A 19,449-nucleotide genomic window follows, 5' to 3' on the forward strand; every position below is an offset into this window, starting at 1 on the left:
TCAATGTCTCAGACATCAGCCTGAGTGTTCATAACCATTTCATATAATAGCTTTCTGTGAGGGAACATTTAGAGGCATTAAACACTTTAGATGTCTGGTTCCTATCCTCACCACTGTGAACAATTTGGACTCTGTAAGTTTCTCTGGAATGAAGCATTTCACACTAAACCACTCTGAATGACTTTGTTTACATCTTAACCATTTAATTATGTAGAAAATTTGACAAATCGGTGGAGTTCCCCTTTAGGTCAAGCACTGAGGGAAATATCTGTTTGCTACCATAAAAAATATAATACTGGCCTGTTTCAATTTTCTCTTAACCAGTAACAGTACCTCCTATTGGACATACCAGTAGCACCAAAACTTAACCCCCAGGATGATATTCTACGCAGCAATTTAGTGAATATGGCACACATTGATGACCAGAGGGATAAAATGTGAATACTGGCAGGTAGAGAGACAGCAGTACTGTACAGTGATATGAACTACTGCTGTCTTACACTTCTCCTATAAATTGAAATATTGCTGTATCTATTCCCTGTATCTCTGCCACTCTAACAGGTGCCATGCCATAAAACTGAACTTAAATGTAAACAAAGGGAACATGGGTTGACACACTAGATATGCAATAGCAAATCTTATGTTGAAGCACATGGCACAGCATCACGATCACTCATATGAAATTGTACCATTTTTCTACATATTTGAATTGCAAAAATATTTTGTTTTCTGCACAAATTGCTGCAGAGTTGATGAGCTCTGTTTGTCCCCATGTATCAAATGTACAAAACATTTAAAAAGGTGATAGAAAAAGAACTCTTTGCATGCTGTTCTGCTTTGTAATGAAATGAGATCACTTCCTCAGAAATATGTGACTCAAGGCAAGAGAAAACAACTTCCTGCAGTCTTTCCTCCTTCTCATAACAGGGTTGATGGTAAATTGAGAGCAGAATGTTATTAAAATGTAATACTTTTGCACAATTTATGCCTCTGAATATGATTTTAAAATTTACATGTAAAACATAAGCTTGCATATTTTATCAATGTAGTTAAATTAAAGACAAAAATGTGTGATTTCTTTTTTCACATTTACGAAGCCCCGGGCAGTTCCATTTTGAAAATATTTGTAACATTTGGGAAAAAAAAAAAATATTGGCAAAACAAGCAGACATAGAATATGTGTCTGTTATGCTGTATTTGTAAACTGTTTTATTCATGTGAATGTCAAAGTTGCAGAGAAATGCTGTAATGATCCATTTATTAATGTACAATTTAAGAAAATAATACTTAGTATGTAGAATTGTTTTCTACTGTTGTTCTACTGTTGTACTGTTTCTTTCTCTCTTTTTATCTCAGTAAAAACTTCAAACAGCATTTCAGCCGAAAAACTAATCCGTATTGTAAACGTTATCGACAAGTCCAGCGGGATTTTCTTCTACATCGCAGCACGTTTCCGCCGAAACCTGTTTCCCATTGCGCATGCGCAATTGTTGGAAGGCGTCGCTGGACCAGGCTGGTGACGTAACAGGCCGGAGCCAGTGGCGTCGCTGCTCTCCGCTTCCTTCTTCCTGACTCTGCTCGCCGTCTCAGACGAACCGCTCCGACCCGAAAATGTCTCACCAGACGGGGATTCAAGGTAAGCCTTCTTTTATTTCAGCACCCTGCACGCCCTCATGTGTCATACTGTCCCTCCGGCGAGGAGCGCCTTGCGGTTGTGAGGCTGGTCTGTGCGGAGGGTGGTCGCTGTCTGGGGGCTGCAGGCTCCGCTCAGTACGAGCAGAAAGAGCCGCCGCCTGTAGTAACAACCTGCTCTCCTTTATAACTCTACACCAGCCAGCCGCCCTCCACACCGCCTCTGGGTGGTAGCTGGGTCTGAGGTGGGCTGGCCTGCTCCACTCGCCTCGCTCCTCCCGAGGTCTCGTGTCTGAAAGCGGAGAGTTCGTGTTTCGTGCGCGGTGATTTTGAGATGTAGAAGCGGGCAACGCCTTCACTCCTCCAGCTGCTCCATTTCCACACAGAGCCGCATAGCTCAGGACGCAGCCAGGGGCTCTGACACACAGCCGCTGACGAGCCAGGCAGCCGCTCGGGTCTGAATAAGCTGCACTTACTGAAAAATTAACGGCAGTGATACCTTTAGCTTAGTAACAGCAGAGTGTGATTAAATGAAGACAGACTGTAAACCAGGTGTTCTAACAGTTTGTCCTACCCGTCGAGTGCTCCTACTGAGCATGCGCACATCGCTAATGTAGCATAGTGGCTTTAGTGTTTTAAATGTTTCATTGCGTTTTTAATGTTAATGCAGTGCAGACTCAATATTGCAATGCAGGCTTAATATTGCAGCTTAACGCCCTGATGGGGTGATTTAGGCCATGAAAATATAGTAATTATTCTTTTAACGATGGTAACATTTTCTGATAATGAGATTTATTTCAAAATTTCTATATTTCTGTCAAAATATCCTGCCTGTACATTTCATTGCTCATAGCATTTTGTGAAAGGATGATTCAGGCTATCAGTCTGTCCCACCTCTAGAATCATTTCCTGACATGGTGACTTAGGCAATCAGTATATCATACCAAAAGCTTATATAGAGCACTGTCTATAAATATGCACTTAGTTTGTGTACTGCTATCACTGTGCTCTTTACTAGGGAAGTTGTGGTTTCTTGTTTTATCTTTTCTGTCTTAATGATTCATTGAGTGACTGTGGCAGTTTGTTGTTACTAGCCTAAATATGCAGTTATGTAGAAATCAAAGTAGTAACTAAACTTTTCAAACAAGTAAAAGTCTGTTGACTGACCTGCTTCCATTTTACTGCATTAGAAACATAGTAAGTGGGGCAGGCTTGGCTGGCTATCTGTTGTTATTCCAGACTCTGCTCCTGCCTTCATTTTATACAGATGTGGAATTCGGCAAAGAGCTGACACAGCACATGCTGTAGAGGAAAAATCCAAAAACAGGAGAAATATGTTCAGTTGTCAGTGTTCAAACTTATACTAATCGTCCAATTCTGTACCTTCTTGTCTTTAAGCTGCTGGGGAGGTGAAGGACATATTTGCCAGTGCCAGAAATGGAGACTACAGAGTTCTGAAGATCGTGATTGAAGACGGTAAGGACACCTCAGGGGCACATGCTATGTATAGTGACATCCCAACACTGCGCTCTGGCCTACAGTGCGAAACACTCACATAGCAATGAGTCATAAGATCAAAACTTCCTTGTCTGCTGTCTGCACTTCTGAAATGCCTTGTTGAACATGCAGACATATGCAGTGCCTAATTTGGTTGGCTTGAAAGCATCACAACATCAAAAGCTTATCATTTTTTTCTGTTTTATAGAAAAGCTAGTACTTGGTGACACCAAGCGGGCATCTCGGGGTTGGGAGGAAGACTATAACACTCTTGTCCTTCCTCTGCTGGAGAACGACTTGCCATGCTACATCTTGTATAGGCTGGACTCCACCAATAGCTTTGGACATGAGTGGGTGTTTATCGCCTGGTCGCCAGACCACTCTCCGGTAAGATGTTTTTGTTTTGTTTTGGAGAGATTGTGATGAGTTAAATGGGTGGTAAAAATGTTTTTTGGGTGGAGTTAGTTGACTTTAGGTTGAGGTTATTCATGTATCTGCTTTTTAAAGAATGATTGCAACTAGTTGTTCTCTTGGATCATGTTTGCTGACTATTATTGTATGATTTGAGCTCTGATGTGGTGTTGTCAGTATCTAGTCCGCGTTGTGACCCTGTCAGGAACTCTAGGTCTAAGCTGGTGTTCCCTATGTGAAAAATGAGTGGCATTTTCAGAAATCATGCCCTGTGGTAAACAAATGTTGCCATACATACAGTTGTCTTCTGAACAGTGCCAGATCTTTGGAGTTATGAGGTCATTCAGAAGCCGAAATATGACTGTTGCCATGAGCAAGCTAACACTGCTGCATGCTGAATTTACATCATTAGCCTGGTAAACACTAAAATACCCCACACAAATTAGCAAGCTTTGGCAAGTGTTGGTAGTTTAGAGGCATCTGCAGTTTTAGGCTACAGTTTTGAGTAGCTGGTGTTGATATATAATAGTGTTAAGGTTTAATAATAGACTTAATTTCATGCTGTGTCATTTCAGTGTGCAAGAGTGTTAGTTAGCTCGTAGCATGTATGTAGCATAAGATCTCATAATTCAGGGGATCCAGTAATGCTTGGCTTCAGAGGTATATTAGTATGTGATTGTTACAGAGGATAAGTGTATGTTAGAATGCAGTTGTCCTGCCATAGAAGACTTTCTTTTTTATGAAGAGAAACAGGAAAAGTGCCACTATGATCCACACCGGTAGTGATTGGCTCAGCAAGGGAATCTGCCGCCCAAAGCAAAATGCTTTAGCCAATAAGAATGGAGAGGAGCCAAGGCTAAACATTCTTACCCACAGTGTAGCTGTAACAGGTTTAGACCTGTCAGCACAATTCCGGGAGTGTATGAGGCGATAGATATTTGTGGAAGTTGTCCACACATCTGAGTTCAGTTTTGCAGTTATTCTTGCACCCGTTTAAAAGGTTTGTTCACTTCAGGCCTTAAATAGAAATGTTAATCTGTGATAAGTGCTCTCTGTCTTCAGAATGAGTAAGACACGGAAGGGAAGCTGGTTCTAGATTTCTTACATTTTATAGCATCTGCAGAGAAACCAGACATGGCTTCATTTATTGCATTAGCGTTTATACCCAGTGGTGTCAGTTTACATGAGACTCCACACTGAGTGGTATCTCAGAACTCTGCATATGAAGAGCACAAAAATGCCATTACCTTGTCTTTGTGTTGTGAAGTGTTGTGTCATCAGGTAACTCTACACAGAAAATAAAGGAACCTAGATGTAGCCCCTCTGTATTAATGACTGTTTTCACAGTTTGTTGTAGGTCTGCAAATTCTGCTGAGAAATACTGCAGTTTCAGTTCTTTTTCAGCCAGATTTATGTTGTCTTATAGGTTTTGTTTGACTAGGGACTCATTGTTTCACTAGCAGATTATATTGCTGTTTTCAATGTAGAGGGAAAATAACACTGCAGCTCTAACAGCTCTCTTCACTATAAGGATTATAAAAATGAAAACTCTGCAGTTAATATGAAACAGAGTTGTGAGTTTACAAGGAAATGTGTGGAAAAATTGCGATAATGAGAATGACAGTAAAATATGACAGCAGAACAGTGAACTCCTCAGACATTTTCTTGTTCTATATAGAGCTTGGTTTAGTCATGGCAAAGTTTATTTATATAGCGCTTTTTACAAAAGGCATTGTTACAAAGCAGCTTTACAGAAAAATCCAGGTCCAAGCCCTCATGAGCAAGCGAGTGGCGACAGTGGCAAGAAAAATCTCGCTAAGAGCAAGTGGAAGAAACCTTGAGAGGAACCAAGACTCAAAAGGGGAACCCATCCTTCTCTGATCAACACCGGATAGCAAACAATAACACAATTTACTAAATTAAATTAATCTTTTTTTATCTGTGTTGTGCTAATGACACTCAAATATTTATGGACATGTTTTAAAGAGGTGAGAATGACCTAGTAGCTAAACCAGTGGTGTCCAGTCTTATCCACAAAGGGCTGGTGTGGCTGCAGGTCTTCTCTCCAAACAAGCTGAAGCACATCTGATTCCACTAGTTTAATCAGTTCCTCAAACATTTGATCATGTGATCTCTTGCTTTGTTGGAATGAAAACCTGCAGCCACACCAGCCCTTTGTGGATAAGATTGGACGCCCCTGAGCTAAACTGTCCAAGCAAGTCACCTTCCTATATAAGAAAAAACATATAATGCCATTTGTTGTAGTTTTGAACTTTCTCAGTTGTTTTTCTCAATAGGTGCGGCATAAAATGCTTTATGCTGCTACCAGAGCTACGGTGAAGAAAGAGTTTGGAGGTGGCCATATTAAAGATGAGATTTTTGGCACTGTAAAGGTGAGTAGAGTACATTAGAATAAGAAACACTCTGTGATAAGTACACAGTGAGCTCTTGATTAATGATAAGGCAGAGGACAGTCAGCAGCTTCATTACTTGTGGTACAGACATGGTTAGACTATTGTGATTCTAAAACAATGGCGACTCTGGTTTCTTATAAAGCTGAAGGAAGGAGAAGCATGTGACCCCTCTCATAATAATAAAACAAAGGAAACAAAAGTGTCTACAGCTACAATTTTTGTCTCATTGTTTATAAAGAATGGGTTCAAGGCCCCTTAAATACTGCCTCATTAGGGGCAGGTAAAGGGAACAAACATGGGGGCCTGGCCCAAAGAGATGATGGAAAGAACATTTTTACAAACATCACAGAATGGGCCATTAAATGATCTTAATTGTTTTAAACAGCGTTGGCCTTTAATATTGTAATATCATTTTAGAACAACCAATTCAGATGAAGCCATTTTCAGGAATTGAAAACCTACAGTTTCACCTTTGAATTTCTTTGAGCTTGAAGTTTTCCAAATCCTTATGGCATAAAGATTCATAACGATAAGTTGGTGTAAACAGTGCCCCTCCCCCCTTTTTAAATTGTTCTTCTTCAGGATGATGTTTCTCTTAACGGATACAAGAGGCACATCACTTCACAGTCTGCTCCTCTTCCCCTCACTGCTGCCGAAGAGGAACTGCGACAGATTAAGCTCAGTGAGGTACACACACACACACACATATCTCTCACCATCACTGAAGTCTGTAACCTTGACTGTGAAATCTGAATATAGCTTTAAAATGAGCAACACTTTTGGAAATTGATAAAATCATTCACTGAAGTGATTTGACTGCTGTTACTGCAGCTCCAGGAAAAGTGTTTATCAAAATAAAATATGTATCTAACGTATCTGAAGTAGAATGTTGCTCTAATAATACATCAGACTTCTACATTTCTATGTATTTTCCTATTGTCTAATGTGTTTACATTGCTCATCTTATTGACCAGTTGCTGTATGCCTCCACAGCACAATACCCCAGGCACTTGCAAAGAGCAGTTTGTTTTAGCCTCTTGCCCTTGTAATTGCTGAGTTCCTAGTTTTGAATGGGAATAGTGTGTGGCGAACTCACACCATATAAGGAAATGTGCTGAAAGAGCCACGCCTCCTCTCTTCCCGGAAGTTAGCCAATCAGAGAGGGAGAAAATGTAAAAAGGAAGTCAGACTGCCTTTTCTGTCACAGCCAACAGAGAACATATAATGCTAGACTAGTTGCATTACATGGCACAAAACACTGCAGTTCTTCATTTATATCTGACAAAGCTCGTTTTCTTTTGTAAAAAAGGATAGTATGTATTTTTTATGCAGTTGCTGCTGTGCAGGTTATTTCAAAGAAGAACAAAAAAGTTATGACTGAAAATTGTCTAAATATGCTGAAGATTGTGTCCTAAAATTGTAGTCAGACTGGTCACTCCTGTAAAAACACAGTCATGACACAGTAAATTGATTGACATTTCTTTAATCTATGCACAGATCACTTGTTAAATTGTTAAAGAAACAGGTAGTAGTTGTATTAATTGTAGTAGTTTGCTTGTTTTGGGTTTCTGCTTCATTTCAAGTACACTGATTTATGTGCTGAACCTGACTGTTTTTTCTGCAGGTGCAAACTGACATCAGTGTGGACACCAAGCAGCAGACCCTGCAGGGTGTTGCTTTCCCTTTGCACGGAGACGCAATGGAAGCACTGCAGAAGTTTAGGGACAAGACGTTTAACTACGTTCAGCTGGTAAGGCAGTTATATCTGCCCCTCCCACCATTTCACTAAGGAATCTCAGAGGTGTTTTCTAGAAATTTTTCAAAAAGCTTTGCTGTGCAGGTATTGAAGTTTAGAAAGGAGCGGGTCAGCACTGCACTTTGTGGCAAGCATCTCAGTAAGAGTTAGACGCTTGATTTGGTTTCAGATTCCCCTTTCTGCAGTAGGTAACCATATTTGGTAAGACAAAAACTGATTGTAGGAGTACACTCTTCCCTTCAGCTGTGTTTTTCCTGTTCTATTACACCTGAGTTAGTTAGCAAAAATATAAAAAGGGCGGTACATGAGGTCCCCAGCTGGGTGTAGAAAATAATGCTGAAACACTGGTCAGTAATGAAGCTCATTAGTGATCTTGGATCAGTAGTGAAGTGAGTTTTTAATAGTGCTCAAATAGAGAAAAGAAATCGTAATAGGCAGATTTTCATTCTAATGTAAATAAAAATGTATCTGTTATTCATCAACAGAAAATAGATTTTGACAAGGAGCTCATCATGTTGTCAAACACTGACCGGACAGAAGTGAGAGATTTACCCAAGAGGATTCCTAAAGATGCTGCGCGTTACCACTTCTTCCTCTACAAGCATTCACACGAGGGAGACCACCTGGAATCTATAGGTGAATATCTTTGCTCATGATATTGGTGGAAGATTATAGGTAAGGAGGGCAGTGTTGCCAGATTGGACAGTTTCCTGACAAATTTTTGGTGGGTTCAGTGGCAGGGGTTTAGAAGGATGCTTTGGCTAAGTTTTTTGAGTGAAACTGTGGGTGCAGTGTGGCCACCCTGAAGGAAAGTGATTCCAACATTTTGGTATCGTTATTGCTGAGGCCTTTAAAATCTTTTCTGATTTTGCTTTGTGAATGCGAAGCTTGTTTATCGTGCATTTTTCTTGTAATAACAACATTTTTTGTCTGCTGCAGTGTTTATCTACTCAATGCCTGGCTACAGCTGCAGCATTAAAGAAAGAATGCTTTACTCCAGCTGTAAGAGTCCTCTCATAGACATGGTGGAGAGCAAACTGCAGATGGAGATAGAAAAAAAGGTATGAGATCTTGAACAGATGAGGCTTTTTGATTATTTTGCTTTGTCGATAATACTGGTTGCAAAAGGAATATATCTTGTTGCCTTTTAATTATTGCTGTGGGTTGTAAACATCTTTCATTTCTATGCCTCTCTCGCTTATAGATGGAAATTGATAATGGTGATGAGTTGACCGCTGACTTCCTGTATGAGGAGGTCCACCCCAAACAGCATGCTCACAAGCAGGCCTTTGCCAAGCCCAAAGGTCCTGCTGGAAGGAGAGGGGATCGCAGGATCACTCGGCAGCGTGGGGATGGGGAGGATGCTGATGATTAAATGCACACTTGGCCAAACTCCCCTCTCTCCGCGCTTCAGTGGAACATTCCAGACGATGGAAGCCAAGCCTGTTTCACACAAAGCTCTCTACCTTTATAAAATATATATGTTTCCCCCAATTCAACACAAGGCCACAAAGACAGCCACCTCATGATGAACTATGCACACAATGGAACACACTGACATGGTGGTTTGACCTCTGTAGCCTCACTCATGGTATTTGTTAGAAAAGTATTATTATGTGAGCAAGAGTGTTCGCTCATCGTTAGGATTAAGTCAGGAATCAAACATTTCTCCAAGTGCAGATTCATAAAATATATGTGTCACATTTAAAGATTCATGCTTAAATTTGGTAAAAACAGCATGAACAGCACTGGTGGAACATTGTCCATTTTAGACATGCGCTATTTACTCAGATGGATTATACCACTTTGACAATAAGTCATAAAAAAAATCATGAATTTACATTGTGCAAAGGTCAGTAAGTGCAGTATGAATTGTTACATTATTGGATGGTTACTGTTTTAGCATGAAAGTGTAAGTTCATAAATGTGAACAAGAACAAAGAGACCTCCACCAAACCCCGTTCCTTTATTTTTCCATTCCAGCTTTAATGTCTGTCATATTTTTGTATTTTTACACACGAGGCCTAAGTTCTAGATGTCTTACAACAAACACAGCTGTAAGATGTCACTTATTATGGACTGTGTTTGGACACCAATATTTTAACATTCAGCATTGCTTTTTATAACATAATAAAAAGTCCCATTTTTGATACGACTGTCACTTTGATGTTCCCATTTGCCAAGAAACATATTTTCCTATGCAAGTGATGTATATACTGAGTCAGTCAATGCTCTGTTATTTGTTATCTGATTTTTGTCATGTTTTGATTGTCTATGTAGCCATGGCATGGGTTATATTGGAAGTCACAGCCAGGGTTGGGGTCAGTTTCAGTGAAATAAATCCAGTTAACCCTGATGTGTCCAAACATTTTGACACAATGATAAGAAATGCAACCTGTGCAGTGAAATTGGTTTATATTGCACTAGATAATGCAACAGAAGTTTGGGCAGCCCAGTGATAGGGAGAAAAATTGGCTCCAGAACTTGTATTCAGTGTGTAAAAAGTGTGAATAGAAATGGATGGTTTTACATTAGTTTACTTAAAATGAGTAAAATGAAAGAACCCCAACTCTGATGTCCATTAAAGGTCCCTGAGTTGCTCATCACTGAAAAACTGCAATAGCTACTGCTGCTTTTTATAAAGCACTGCTGTGTGCTCTGCACACCGTAGCACAAGGTGTCAGGAAAAATAATAGTGTGACAAAATACAAGCCACCATGGGCACCTGCATCTACTGAAAATGCGAGGCAATCCACTGTTAATCAACTGTTATCTTTACAATAAGGCAATGCCTTTCCCATGTAAATGGACCTATATAGTGTCTTTGTCTCATGTCTGGTGGTCGTGAGAATGCTTTTCTCTGTACAATGTTTTTTAAAAGAAAAATAAAATATTTAAATCACTAATAATTACTTCTTTATTACATAATATCAGACCAAATCACTCACCACTGGTTTGAAGATTCTTTAATAAGCCTGCTGAGAATTAGTATTATAAAAGCTCTGTTCTAACATACATACAAATATTTACATTTTTCAAAAAAAATTAAACCTAAAATCAAGAATTTTACATCTAACATAATATGAGAGGTGTTTTCAGTCTCAGTTCTGCTTTAAGTGAGTAAGATCCTCCAGCTCAGCAGCCACCTACAGATGAAAAGACAAAAAAAGTATAAGTAAATCCAATGAAGCATGTTGTGATGCTGGAGTGACGTTGATGTATTTAAAATCCTTGTGCCAGTTATGTAAAATTAATGTATTTATAGCACACGTTAATGCTGTGTTTTATCCTAAAGCAATTTTTGTTTATTTTCACACTGCAATTGACATTTGGCACATTTGCACAGGATCCAGTGACACATTACACTGAGGCCCTGAAGGAAGAATAGAGTATGTGCTGTATTTATAGGTTTAAATTCTGTGTTACAGAAGGTTTTTTTGAGTTTATAACAATGAACTGCTCCTGAGGGCCAGGGGGTTTAGTGGTTTGGTATTTTTGAGCTGGTTCTTTGTGTCTGTTCCAACTTATCAAACCTCAGAAAAATGTGATGCATAACGTGCATTGAGAAAATGTCTGATACCGCCGAGCCCTACTTCCCACCCCTAATCGGCAGCTACCTCAGGCGCCCAACAGGAACAGGAGAGATCAGAGAATTCATTCCTTCCAGTAACTTGAGTGTAAAAATCCTTACACTTTCTTTTATGTACTTTCTTTTAAGCCGGGAATTTGTGTGCACTAGATACAGTAGCTATAGAGAGATATAAAGACAGAAGATGCTGTGTTAAAACGACACAAAAATACACACCTCCTTCAGCTGAGGCCTCCTGTTCTTCCCTTCTTTCAGACACTGGCTAGCCACAGTAAACATCTTCTCCACAGACTCCATATCCCAGTCTTCCATTCTCTTATCTACAAACTCCTCCAGTGTAATCTCCTCATCCTCTATCTCATCCTTCATCTCCAACTGAGAAAGACATTAAACATCACAATACAGAAACATACAGGAGACACGTTACAAAGACATACAGGACGCAAATTATTTGGACCATGGCTCTTTAAAACAGAATGTGTTCTTTAGGGAATTAAAGAGTTCTTTTAGAATCCTTTATTTTAAAAAGTATCATACATTAATGACTGAGACTGATTGTGTGTGGAAAGTATTAGGAAAATCAGAACTCACCAGAAGCTTTGGGTCCCGGTTTTCCTCAACTGGAGGAAGTCCAGACACTATTTCCAGCAGCACCTGCAAAAGTCAGCCAGGTTTAACTTATTCTCAGTGAACTAAACATATGCTCTATTCATTAAATACCTAAGTGGCTAGTAAAATGCTGGCTGTGGCTTTTTCCGCTGTAGTGGCCTTGAGACCAAACTGTTGGCAGTGTGACTCACTTCTGCCTCATGGTCTGAAGCTGTCATACTAAAACTGTTCAAAATGCTACAATGTGATGCGGCAAGTTACAGTGGCTAGGGAGTTTCTCACTGCTTTCCTTTGGTTGAGGACATTTTCTGATGTTTCTGATATATTCTCTCTGCTATATATCTGTATCTCCCTACATGCATGAGAACATACCACTCCAAAGCTGAACACATCTGATTTGGGGGTGATCTCTCCTCGCAGTGCCTCTGGTGCCATGTAGGCCGTCGTACCCACAATTCTCTCTGTTATCACCGTTGTGCATGAGCGCTTAGCCGAGGCACGGGTTAACCCAAAATCTGAAATCTTCGGGACGAATGATTCATCCAATAAAATATTTCCACTGTTGCATGAAACCAAAAAGAACAATTAGGGGAAACATTAGTTAAGATTATTTTAGTTCAAATGTCACTACTGGAGATGATGTGTGTGAGACATAGCAGGGATTTTTAATGCAAAATGCTGAAACAGTTCCAAAGACATGTAATATATTGTCACTTCCATATCAATACCTCAACATTTTTGTACATTATGTGTGAATGCCAACTGCTCTCTACATTGTGTAAACATTATATTACAGACTGGCCAACAGAAATGGACTAAAATGACCTTTATCACACATTAAAAATGAGGAATGTTTCTTTTCTCCTGTAAAGTTACCATTTTAGAGAAACAAGTCTTCTATCTGTTCATTTCCCGTCAAGCTGTAAACATACACATCAATGAGAACAATCTGCTAAACCCTAACAAAGCACATAATGTTGCCCCCTTCATATGCAAAAGATGGACTGAGTTCAGTGAAATAGTTTAATACCTTTTTACATCTCGATGGATGTGGTTGTGTTGGTGAAGGTACTCCAGTCCTCTGGCTGTTCCCAGTGCTATTGCACACCTCACTCGCCAAGAGAGAGGAGAGCTTCCTGCCTGCATAAAGAGTTCATCTATGAATGTGCCCTTATTAAACCTTTAGATAGCCTCTGTTTATTATGTCTTTGTATAAAATAAAATATCTTTGTGCCTAATAAACATAATGAAAGGGTTATTTACAGGTGGAAGAATGATGCCAGCCCTGCAGTAACATATAAAACATCCTTTGGGAATATCTGGATTGGCGTGATCTACAGCAATAACATAGTAGTAAACTACCTCAAAGTCAAACCTACATAGTTATAGGTACACGGTGAAAACTGCGGAGTTATAAGTACACAGTTGCTTTTTCAAAACTATCCCAAAGAAATAAGACCAAATATCAGAGACCTGTCAATCCTTTCTGTAGTGTATAATCAGTTGCTGTTCACAACATTTAGAGACTTTACTTACCAAACATGCTAGACGATCCAATAACGAACCATTAGACATATAAGCATAGACTAAACATGGGTGCTGGCCATCACTGGAGTAACCAACCATATTCACTAGATTCACATGTTTCAAGCTGAAAAAACACAAGAAATCATAATAACATCACTGCAACAAGATCAGTCATGGCCAAAAAAGGGGAGACAAAGTTTACTGCTATCATCACCTCTTCAGTGTCTGTATCTCTTGTTTGAACTGAGTCTTCAGTTCTTCTGGAGACAAGTCATCTTCCTGTTAGCGGAGAGCAGAGGCAGAATCTTAGATTTTAAGCAGTGGAGCAGAAGCGATGACCTCACTGTAACACCCTATATATGTTGTTGGTCACATCATGCATATTTATATTGTCTATACAGTGCCATGTAGAACACAATTATTACAATTAGTACAACGCAGAAGACTCCTGCCAATTATTTACAATCAGACATGGGCCTGATGAGGCCTCTGACATACAGAGCTACAGTTCTGTAATGTAAATTAAGATACTATACATTTTCAACATAAGGACATCTTACACTTCACTATCAACATATCATCAGGTCTACATACATTCTAATTTCTATGTCAGGTTTGTCACTTTTTCCAGGGTCAACAAAGGGATTTTACATATGTTCTGTTTTTATATATAATGGATCAGAACGTGAAGAAGTTTATTAAGCTTATTGTTATCTTACATTTTTATTGTAGATGTAATTCCATTAAGCAAAACAGATCTTCAGAGGTACTAATTTTGTACTATTATGGATTTTAATTCTTTTTAAAAATATGAATGAGTAAAAAATGACATAAGCGGCACATTAAAAAAAAATCTTGCATTCGAATTGAAATATATGTTATTTGTTTATTCAAACTTTTTTGTTAATTTTCATAAACAAAGCATGACTGTATATTCATCAACCAAATACTTACCAAATTGAGTTTCTTTACTGCTACAGCTGTGCTGTAGAGGAGGCCTTTGAACACAGTTCCGAACCCACCCTCCCCCAGCTTCCTGCCCCCGTCTGAAACTGGCCTGTCATCCCAGCTCCCTGTGATCTGCGTCAGCTCTTCATATGTGAAAGTATAGAATCCTGAATTCAAGAAGGTTTAGAAAGCGATTATTTCAAATCATGCATTATAAAAACAGTTATAATCATTGTACTTTAAAAGTGTGCATCTACAAAGCATCTACCATATTATTAAAATAACATGTTGCTGTAATTATTAATGAAGGATTACAAAGAGCAACATTCAAGTAAAGTTTTTGCTTTTGTTTTCTTTGATTAAAATTTCAAGTACCGTAGATAACATGTATCTATTGGCATGATAATATGGTTTAGGCTCAAAGTTTGTGCTGGGGAACACAGATAAACCGCTGATCAGACACAAAGTGGAGACATTTGTATCATCAGACATGGTGTGCTTGAAAGTTACTGAATGGTAATCAAAGTAGATTATTTGATATGAATAATGTTATAAAGAGTTACATAAAATGTTTACGGAGTTAATAGGAGTAAACAGAAAGGCTGACAATCAAAATCACTGTAGGACTTAAAGGATTCGTCATCTGATTAGTGGGAAGGGTTTGCAGACCATCTGAAAATGTTCCTCTCAAGTTTGCTTTTGAACTAAGACTGAACTTCTGTTCACAGTACTGGCCTCCTCTGGACTGAAATCAGACAGTGGCTTTAGGTCACATATTTCTGTTATTGCAGAAGCAAAGTTATGCTGCCACTGGTCAGTATAAATGTACGATTACAGTCATACCTTCATCGTTAGGTTCCTGATTTTCCTCTGGTTCTGTGGTGCTGTCAGGTGGTATGTAAGGTGTTTCTTCTACTGCTGGTGATTTAGTCAGTATCCCCGCACAAAGTTGAGTCTCTTCTTGGTAAAGAGTAGGAGGATCCTCTTTTGCTTCTCTTCTGCTGTTTGTGGCAGCAGGTGGTGCAGCTACATCTGTTTTCAGAAGCACATATTAACTATTTTTACAAAATCACACTTTTGACATTACTGTAACAGTAGTTTTCTACTTCTATAACTGAAAACATATTTATAGCCCTAAGTGAAACAGTCCTAGTATTTTGCAATATAGCCATCAGTACTGTTACTGTTAACAGGCTGATGCTGTTTATTTGAAAGATTGTGTTACCTGGCAGAAGGACTCTAGCAGGAGCTAATAACTTGTGTCTGACAAGAATTTCAACCAGTTCTCCCACTGTGCTGTTTGTGGTCCCCCAGTCATACAACAGCTCTACTGTCGGACTTTTACCTTGGGCCACCAATCTTTCAAATCTCCTGTGAAAAGAAAAAAAACTTTGTTTATGAAAATATTGTCAAGTCTGCAAAGTCTGCCCTGATACCAAGACGATAGTGGGCCACTGTTGGCCAGCTGACGACAAAGCTGGTGGACGATGGGCATTTTGCTCAGCATTTTCCAGGTGGTCTACCAGTGGTTACACAGAGTATTAGACAAAACTCTACTTATAATCACTTTCCACTCGCAGTCCTATTTCCTTATTTTTCCCTCCTTCCTTTCTTTAGTTGTACTTTGTAAATTAGTTTAGAGAATACATTTAATCTAGCACAGTGTCAGCAACATCATATTCTATAAAATCATTTATATCATTTATATCATATATATCAGGCCTAGTCATTATTTTTCTCTCAGTTGTTTGTAATATTTGTCTTAGTTTATTTTCTAAAATAAAAGGCTGCATGAATTTAAAATCTGTTTGAGGAGATTAAAAACTAGTTAGAGCTTGTATGCAGGACAACAACCTGGATGGTCTGAGGGCGGACCAGCAGTGGCAAACAGTCAGCAGGGCGCTATGCGGGTGTTAGTCTCACAGGTGAAGGACAGTCAAGCGGTAGCAATAAGCTGACTGGTGCCTAAGAAATGTGTGATTACCCATAGATAGAGGTAGATAGATGGTGGAATGGATGGACGGATGGATAGACAGATAGAATAGAGATGGCATATCAATGGGTTTGCTGTATCAGCTATCAGATATATCAGATCAGTATCAGCCGATACTCATTTTATAGGTTTTAATATTGTTATCGGTACCAGAAAAGAAAAAGTTGTACTGAACCATGTCTGATAGATAGATAGATAGATAGATAGACAGACAGACAGATAGTGAATTTAGCTACTTTGAAGTGCACCCGCTGCTAACACAGATGTTCAACTGCACACACTCAGTTTGTATAATGTATACAGAAAGGCATGGCTAGTAGAATGGGACACTCTGAATCAGCCGTCAGAGCAGTGTTTCTCAGCCCTGGTCATGGAGGCCCATTTCCCTGCACATTTTAGTGCTTTCCCTCCCTCCAATACACCTGATCCAACTAATCAGCTTGTTAACAGCACCTTACTGAGTTCAAGTGGGTGAGTTAAGGCAGGAAAAGCAGTCAAAAGTGCAGAGCAGTGGGCCTCCAGGACCTGGGTCAGAAACACTCAGCTGGGGGGATATAAAGCATTGGTCTGCAGAGCAGTGGAACTGTGTTGTCTGGAGTCATGGGAGCTCCATCCAGTACCTTTGGGATGAGCTGGAGTGGCCTTTATGATCCAGAACTAATCATCTGAATGCAATCAAATCCTCACAGCGATGTTCCAACACCATAATATCCAGGTTCTGGCTAACAGTGAGGCTGTCGCTGCCTTCTTACTGCATCATTACTGAAGCACAGAGCTCAGGTGAAGCAGGGCAGCGACGAGGCGTCCTTATAATAACACACGTTCTCTAAAGCTCCTGTCTTACCTGAGGTGGAACTGAGAGTACCTCGGCTCCCCTGTGGGTTTCTGGATGTCCACCAGAACAGTTTTCCACGCGTCCTGCGGGTCCAGAAAGTCTGAGAGCTTCCTCAGGGTGGACTGACTCAGCTTTCTGATGAAGGTGTCTGCCGTCACAGCGCTGCTCATACTGACCCGATCCAGAACCCAGGTAAAACACTATGACATTAACTCTGAGAGTAAGAGCGAACACATCTGGCCCGCATACTCTAAGGCCTTTGCGATATTGTGAAACTTCCTCAGTTTGAAGTCATTTCCCTTTTAGCTAACCTACATCGCCCCTTCACGCGGAAACGAGCCCCTCCTCATACATTCATACTGTATGTGAGACAGACATAGTTAAAAACTGTATATCTCTATTTGTGAAGCATAACACAAGCGTGTCTGTTCAGCCGAGAGAAGTCTCAACACAGTGATAATGAGTTTGACATAGTGAGCAGTGGGAGGCAGATATCGATGGTGTTAGGATGGAGCTCCATTCCGCCCTCCAGTGGTGGTAGTTTGTAACAGATCATTGTACTTCTCAGGTCACAGAACTGCACTATATCCAGCATATATATCCTGCTTTAGACTGGAATGACTACATACTAAGTGTATGTACTTTAAAGTAAGTCAGTGTGATAGAATGGTGAGTAATCGTGAAGGAGTAGGTGTGAGCAGAAAACACACATGAGAACAACTCTAGTTTTTTCTTTTCTTCTCCACAGCAGTAAACAAGTCCATCCATTCTGTCATTCAGTAAAGGCCTTCTGAAGAGGCGGGTGTAGCAGGCTGTGGATTCCTCAGGAAGGCAGATGTCCAGGTTTGTGGTTGGTGACCTCCGCTGTACAGCTTGCACTGGTTCACTAAAACTATGACTAAAACAAAAAAATCCGCTTGCCAACTGTAATAAAAATAAAAATGACAGTTTTCAAACACACGGAAACTAAATCAAAACTATAACCAAACTATAACCACTGCAAAACTAACAAAAACAAAAACAAAAGTAAACAAAACTAAAACTGAATTACTGAGGAAAAAAAAACTTTAGTTTAACTTTTTTTTGTGTGTGTGTGAAGGATCACTTCTGTGTTTGGCTGTCTTTAAGGAAAGCTGGATCCAGGCAGAGCTCAGTCTATTGTTGTTGCTAAGATTTTTTACCCCAGCACTGTATCACTCATTAACCACAGTGGACGCCTCACACTTTAAACCTAAACTAAACCATCAAACCTCCTTACCGTGTTACAGTAACTCCTCTGTAACAAAATGCTTATTTGCACAACTCTAAAGACTTTAACTTCTGCAAATATTCATAACATTCTGTAATATTCTGTATATAATAGTTTTGATAGTATATGTCAGCACATGTATAAGTATTTGTATAAAATACTTACATGTATAAAGTTTGGATTTTGATTCTGCCCTTATCAAATACCTACTGTCACAGTGCTTATCATCATACTACAAACTAAAACTAAAACTGAAACTAAATAAAACTGAACTAAAATATCACAGAAAATAACAACAAAACTAAAGTATCAATGTGTCCTTAAGAATAACTGAAACTAAACTGAAATCAAAAACTAACATGAAAAACTAAATAAAAAATAAAATGTAATGAAAATTTCAAAGCTATAATGAGCCAGTTCAGTGCTACTCAAAATGTATTTGTTTCTACTTGTGTGTATCGTCATGTTCTTTCTGTCGAGAGTCCCATTTGTCAAACATGCAAAAAACAAGCCCACTAAACACACTAAATGCACGCTTTCCCAAATGGTGTTGGGCTAAAGCTGGCAGCATACTTCAAATGAAAGAACTAAACGAAATCCAACTACCACCACACACATGCAGTGCAGTGACGCTGGCAACCATGTGACACCATAAAGACCAATCACAGTGGAGGTCTCAGAGCAAACAACACTGATTAGATTAGCTCTGTTTAGCAAGCAGCACACACTGCCCACATTACAAACACGAACCACCGCATCCATATATCCTTATATCCATAGACCAGATATCCCCTCAGTGTTGGTCCCACAGTTCAGCATGTTAGCGTTACTGTGCCCTTAGGCAAAACCACAAACAACTGTGACTTTAGGCCAGGCCATATATGTTTCTTCACTCTAAAACAGGGGGGCCAAACTGAGTTCCTTCCTGGCAACAGCTCTGCAGTTAAACACACCTGATTCAACTGATTCAGCTAATTAGCAAAGCCTTC

At 39.5% G+C, this 19,449-nt stretch overlaps 2 protein-coding genes across 2 annotated transcripts; one reads left to right on the plus strand and one right to left on the minus strand.

Annotated features, from left to right (window-relative positions):
• Window positions 1-1,535: 1,535 nt before the first annotated feature.
• On the plus strand, window positions 1,536-10,755 carry twf1a (twinfilin actin-binding protein 1a). Its single transcript, XM_036576295.1, has 9 exons — window positions 1,536-1,636; window positions 3,031-3,108; window positions 3,338-3,516; window positions 5,838-5,933; window positions 6,537-6,641; window positions 7,579-7,704; window positions 8,196-8,346; window positions 8,650-8,771; window positions 8,915-10,755. Exons 1-9 carry the CDS (start codon window positions 1,612-1,614, stop codon window positions 9,083-9,085), a joined length of 1,053 nt encoding a protein of 350 aa, XP_036432188.1. The 5' UTR covers window positions 1,536-1,611; the 3' UTR covers window positions 9,086-10,755.
• On the minus strand, window positions 10,672-17,683 carry irak4 (interleukin-1 receptor-associated kinase 4). The gene is made up of 11 exons (XM_036576294.1): window positions 17,221-17,683; window positions 15,609-15,754; window positions 15,227-15,415; window positions 14,390-14,550; window positions 13,650-13,714; window positions 13,445-13,559; window positions 12,939-13,048; window positions 12,281-12,467; window positions 11,891-11,953; window positions 11,516-11,674; window positions 10,672-10,856 (listed from the first exon to the last, which is right to left on the minus strand). Exons 1-11 carry the CDS (start codon window positions 17,379-17,381, stop codon window positions 10,812-10,814), a joined length of 1,401 nt encoding a protein of 466 aa, XP_036432187.1. The 5' UTR covers window positions 17,382-17,683; the 3' UTR covers window positions 10,672-10,811.
• Window positions 17,684-19,449: the final 1,766 nt, after the last annotated feature.

The sequence above is a fragment of the Colossoma macropomum genome, unplaced genomic scaffold (genome assembly GCF_904425465.1).
Source record: "Colossoma macropomum unplaced genomic scaffold, Colossoma_macropomum, whole genome shotgun sequence".
NCBI lineage: Eukaryota > Metazoa > Chordata > Actinopteri > Characiformes > Serrasalmidae > Colossoma > Colossoma macropomum.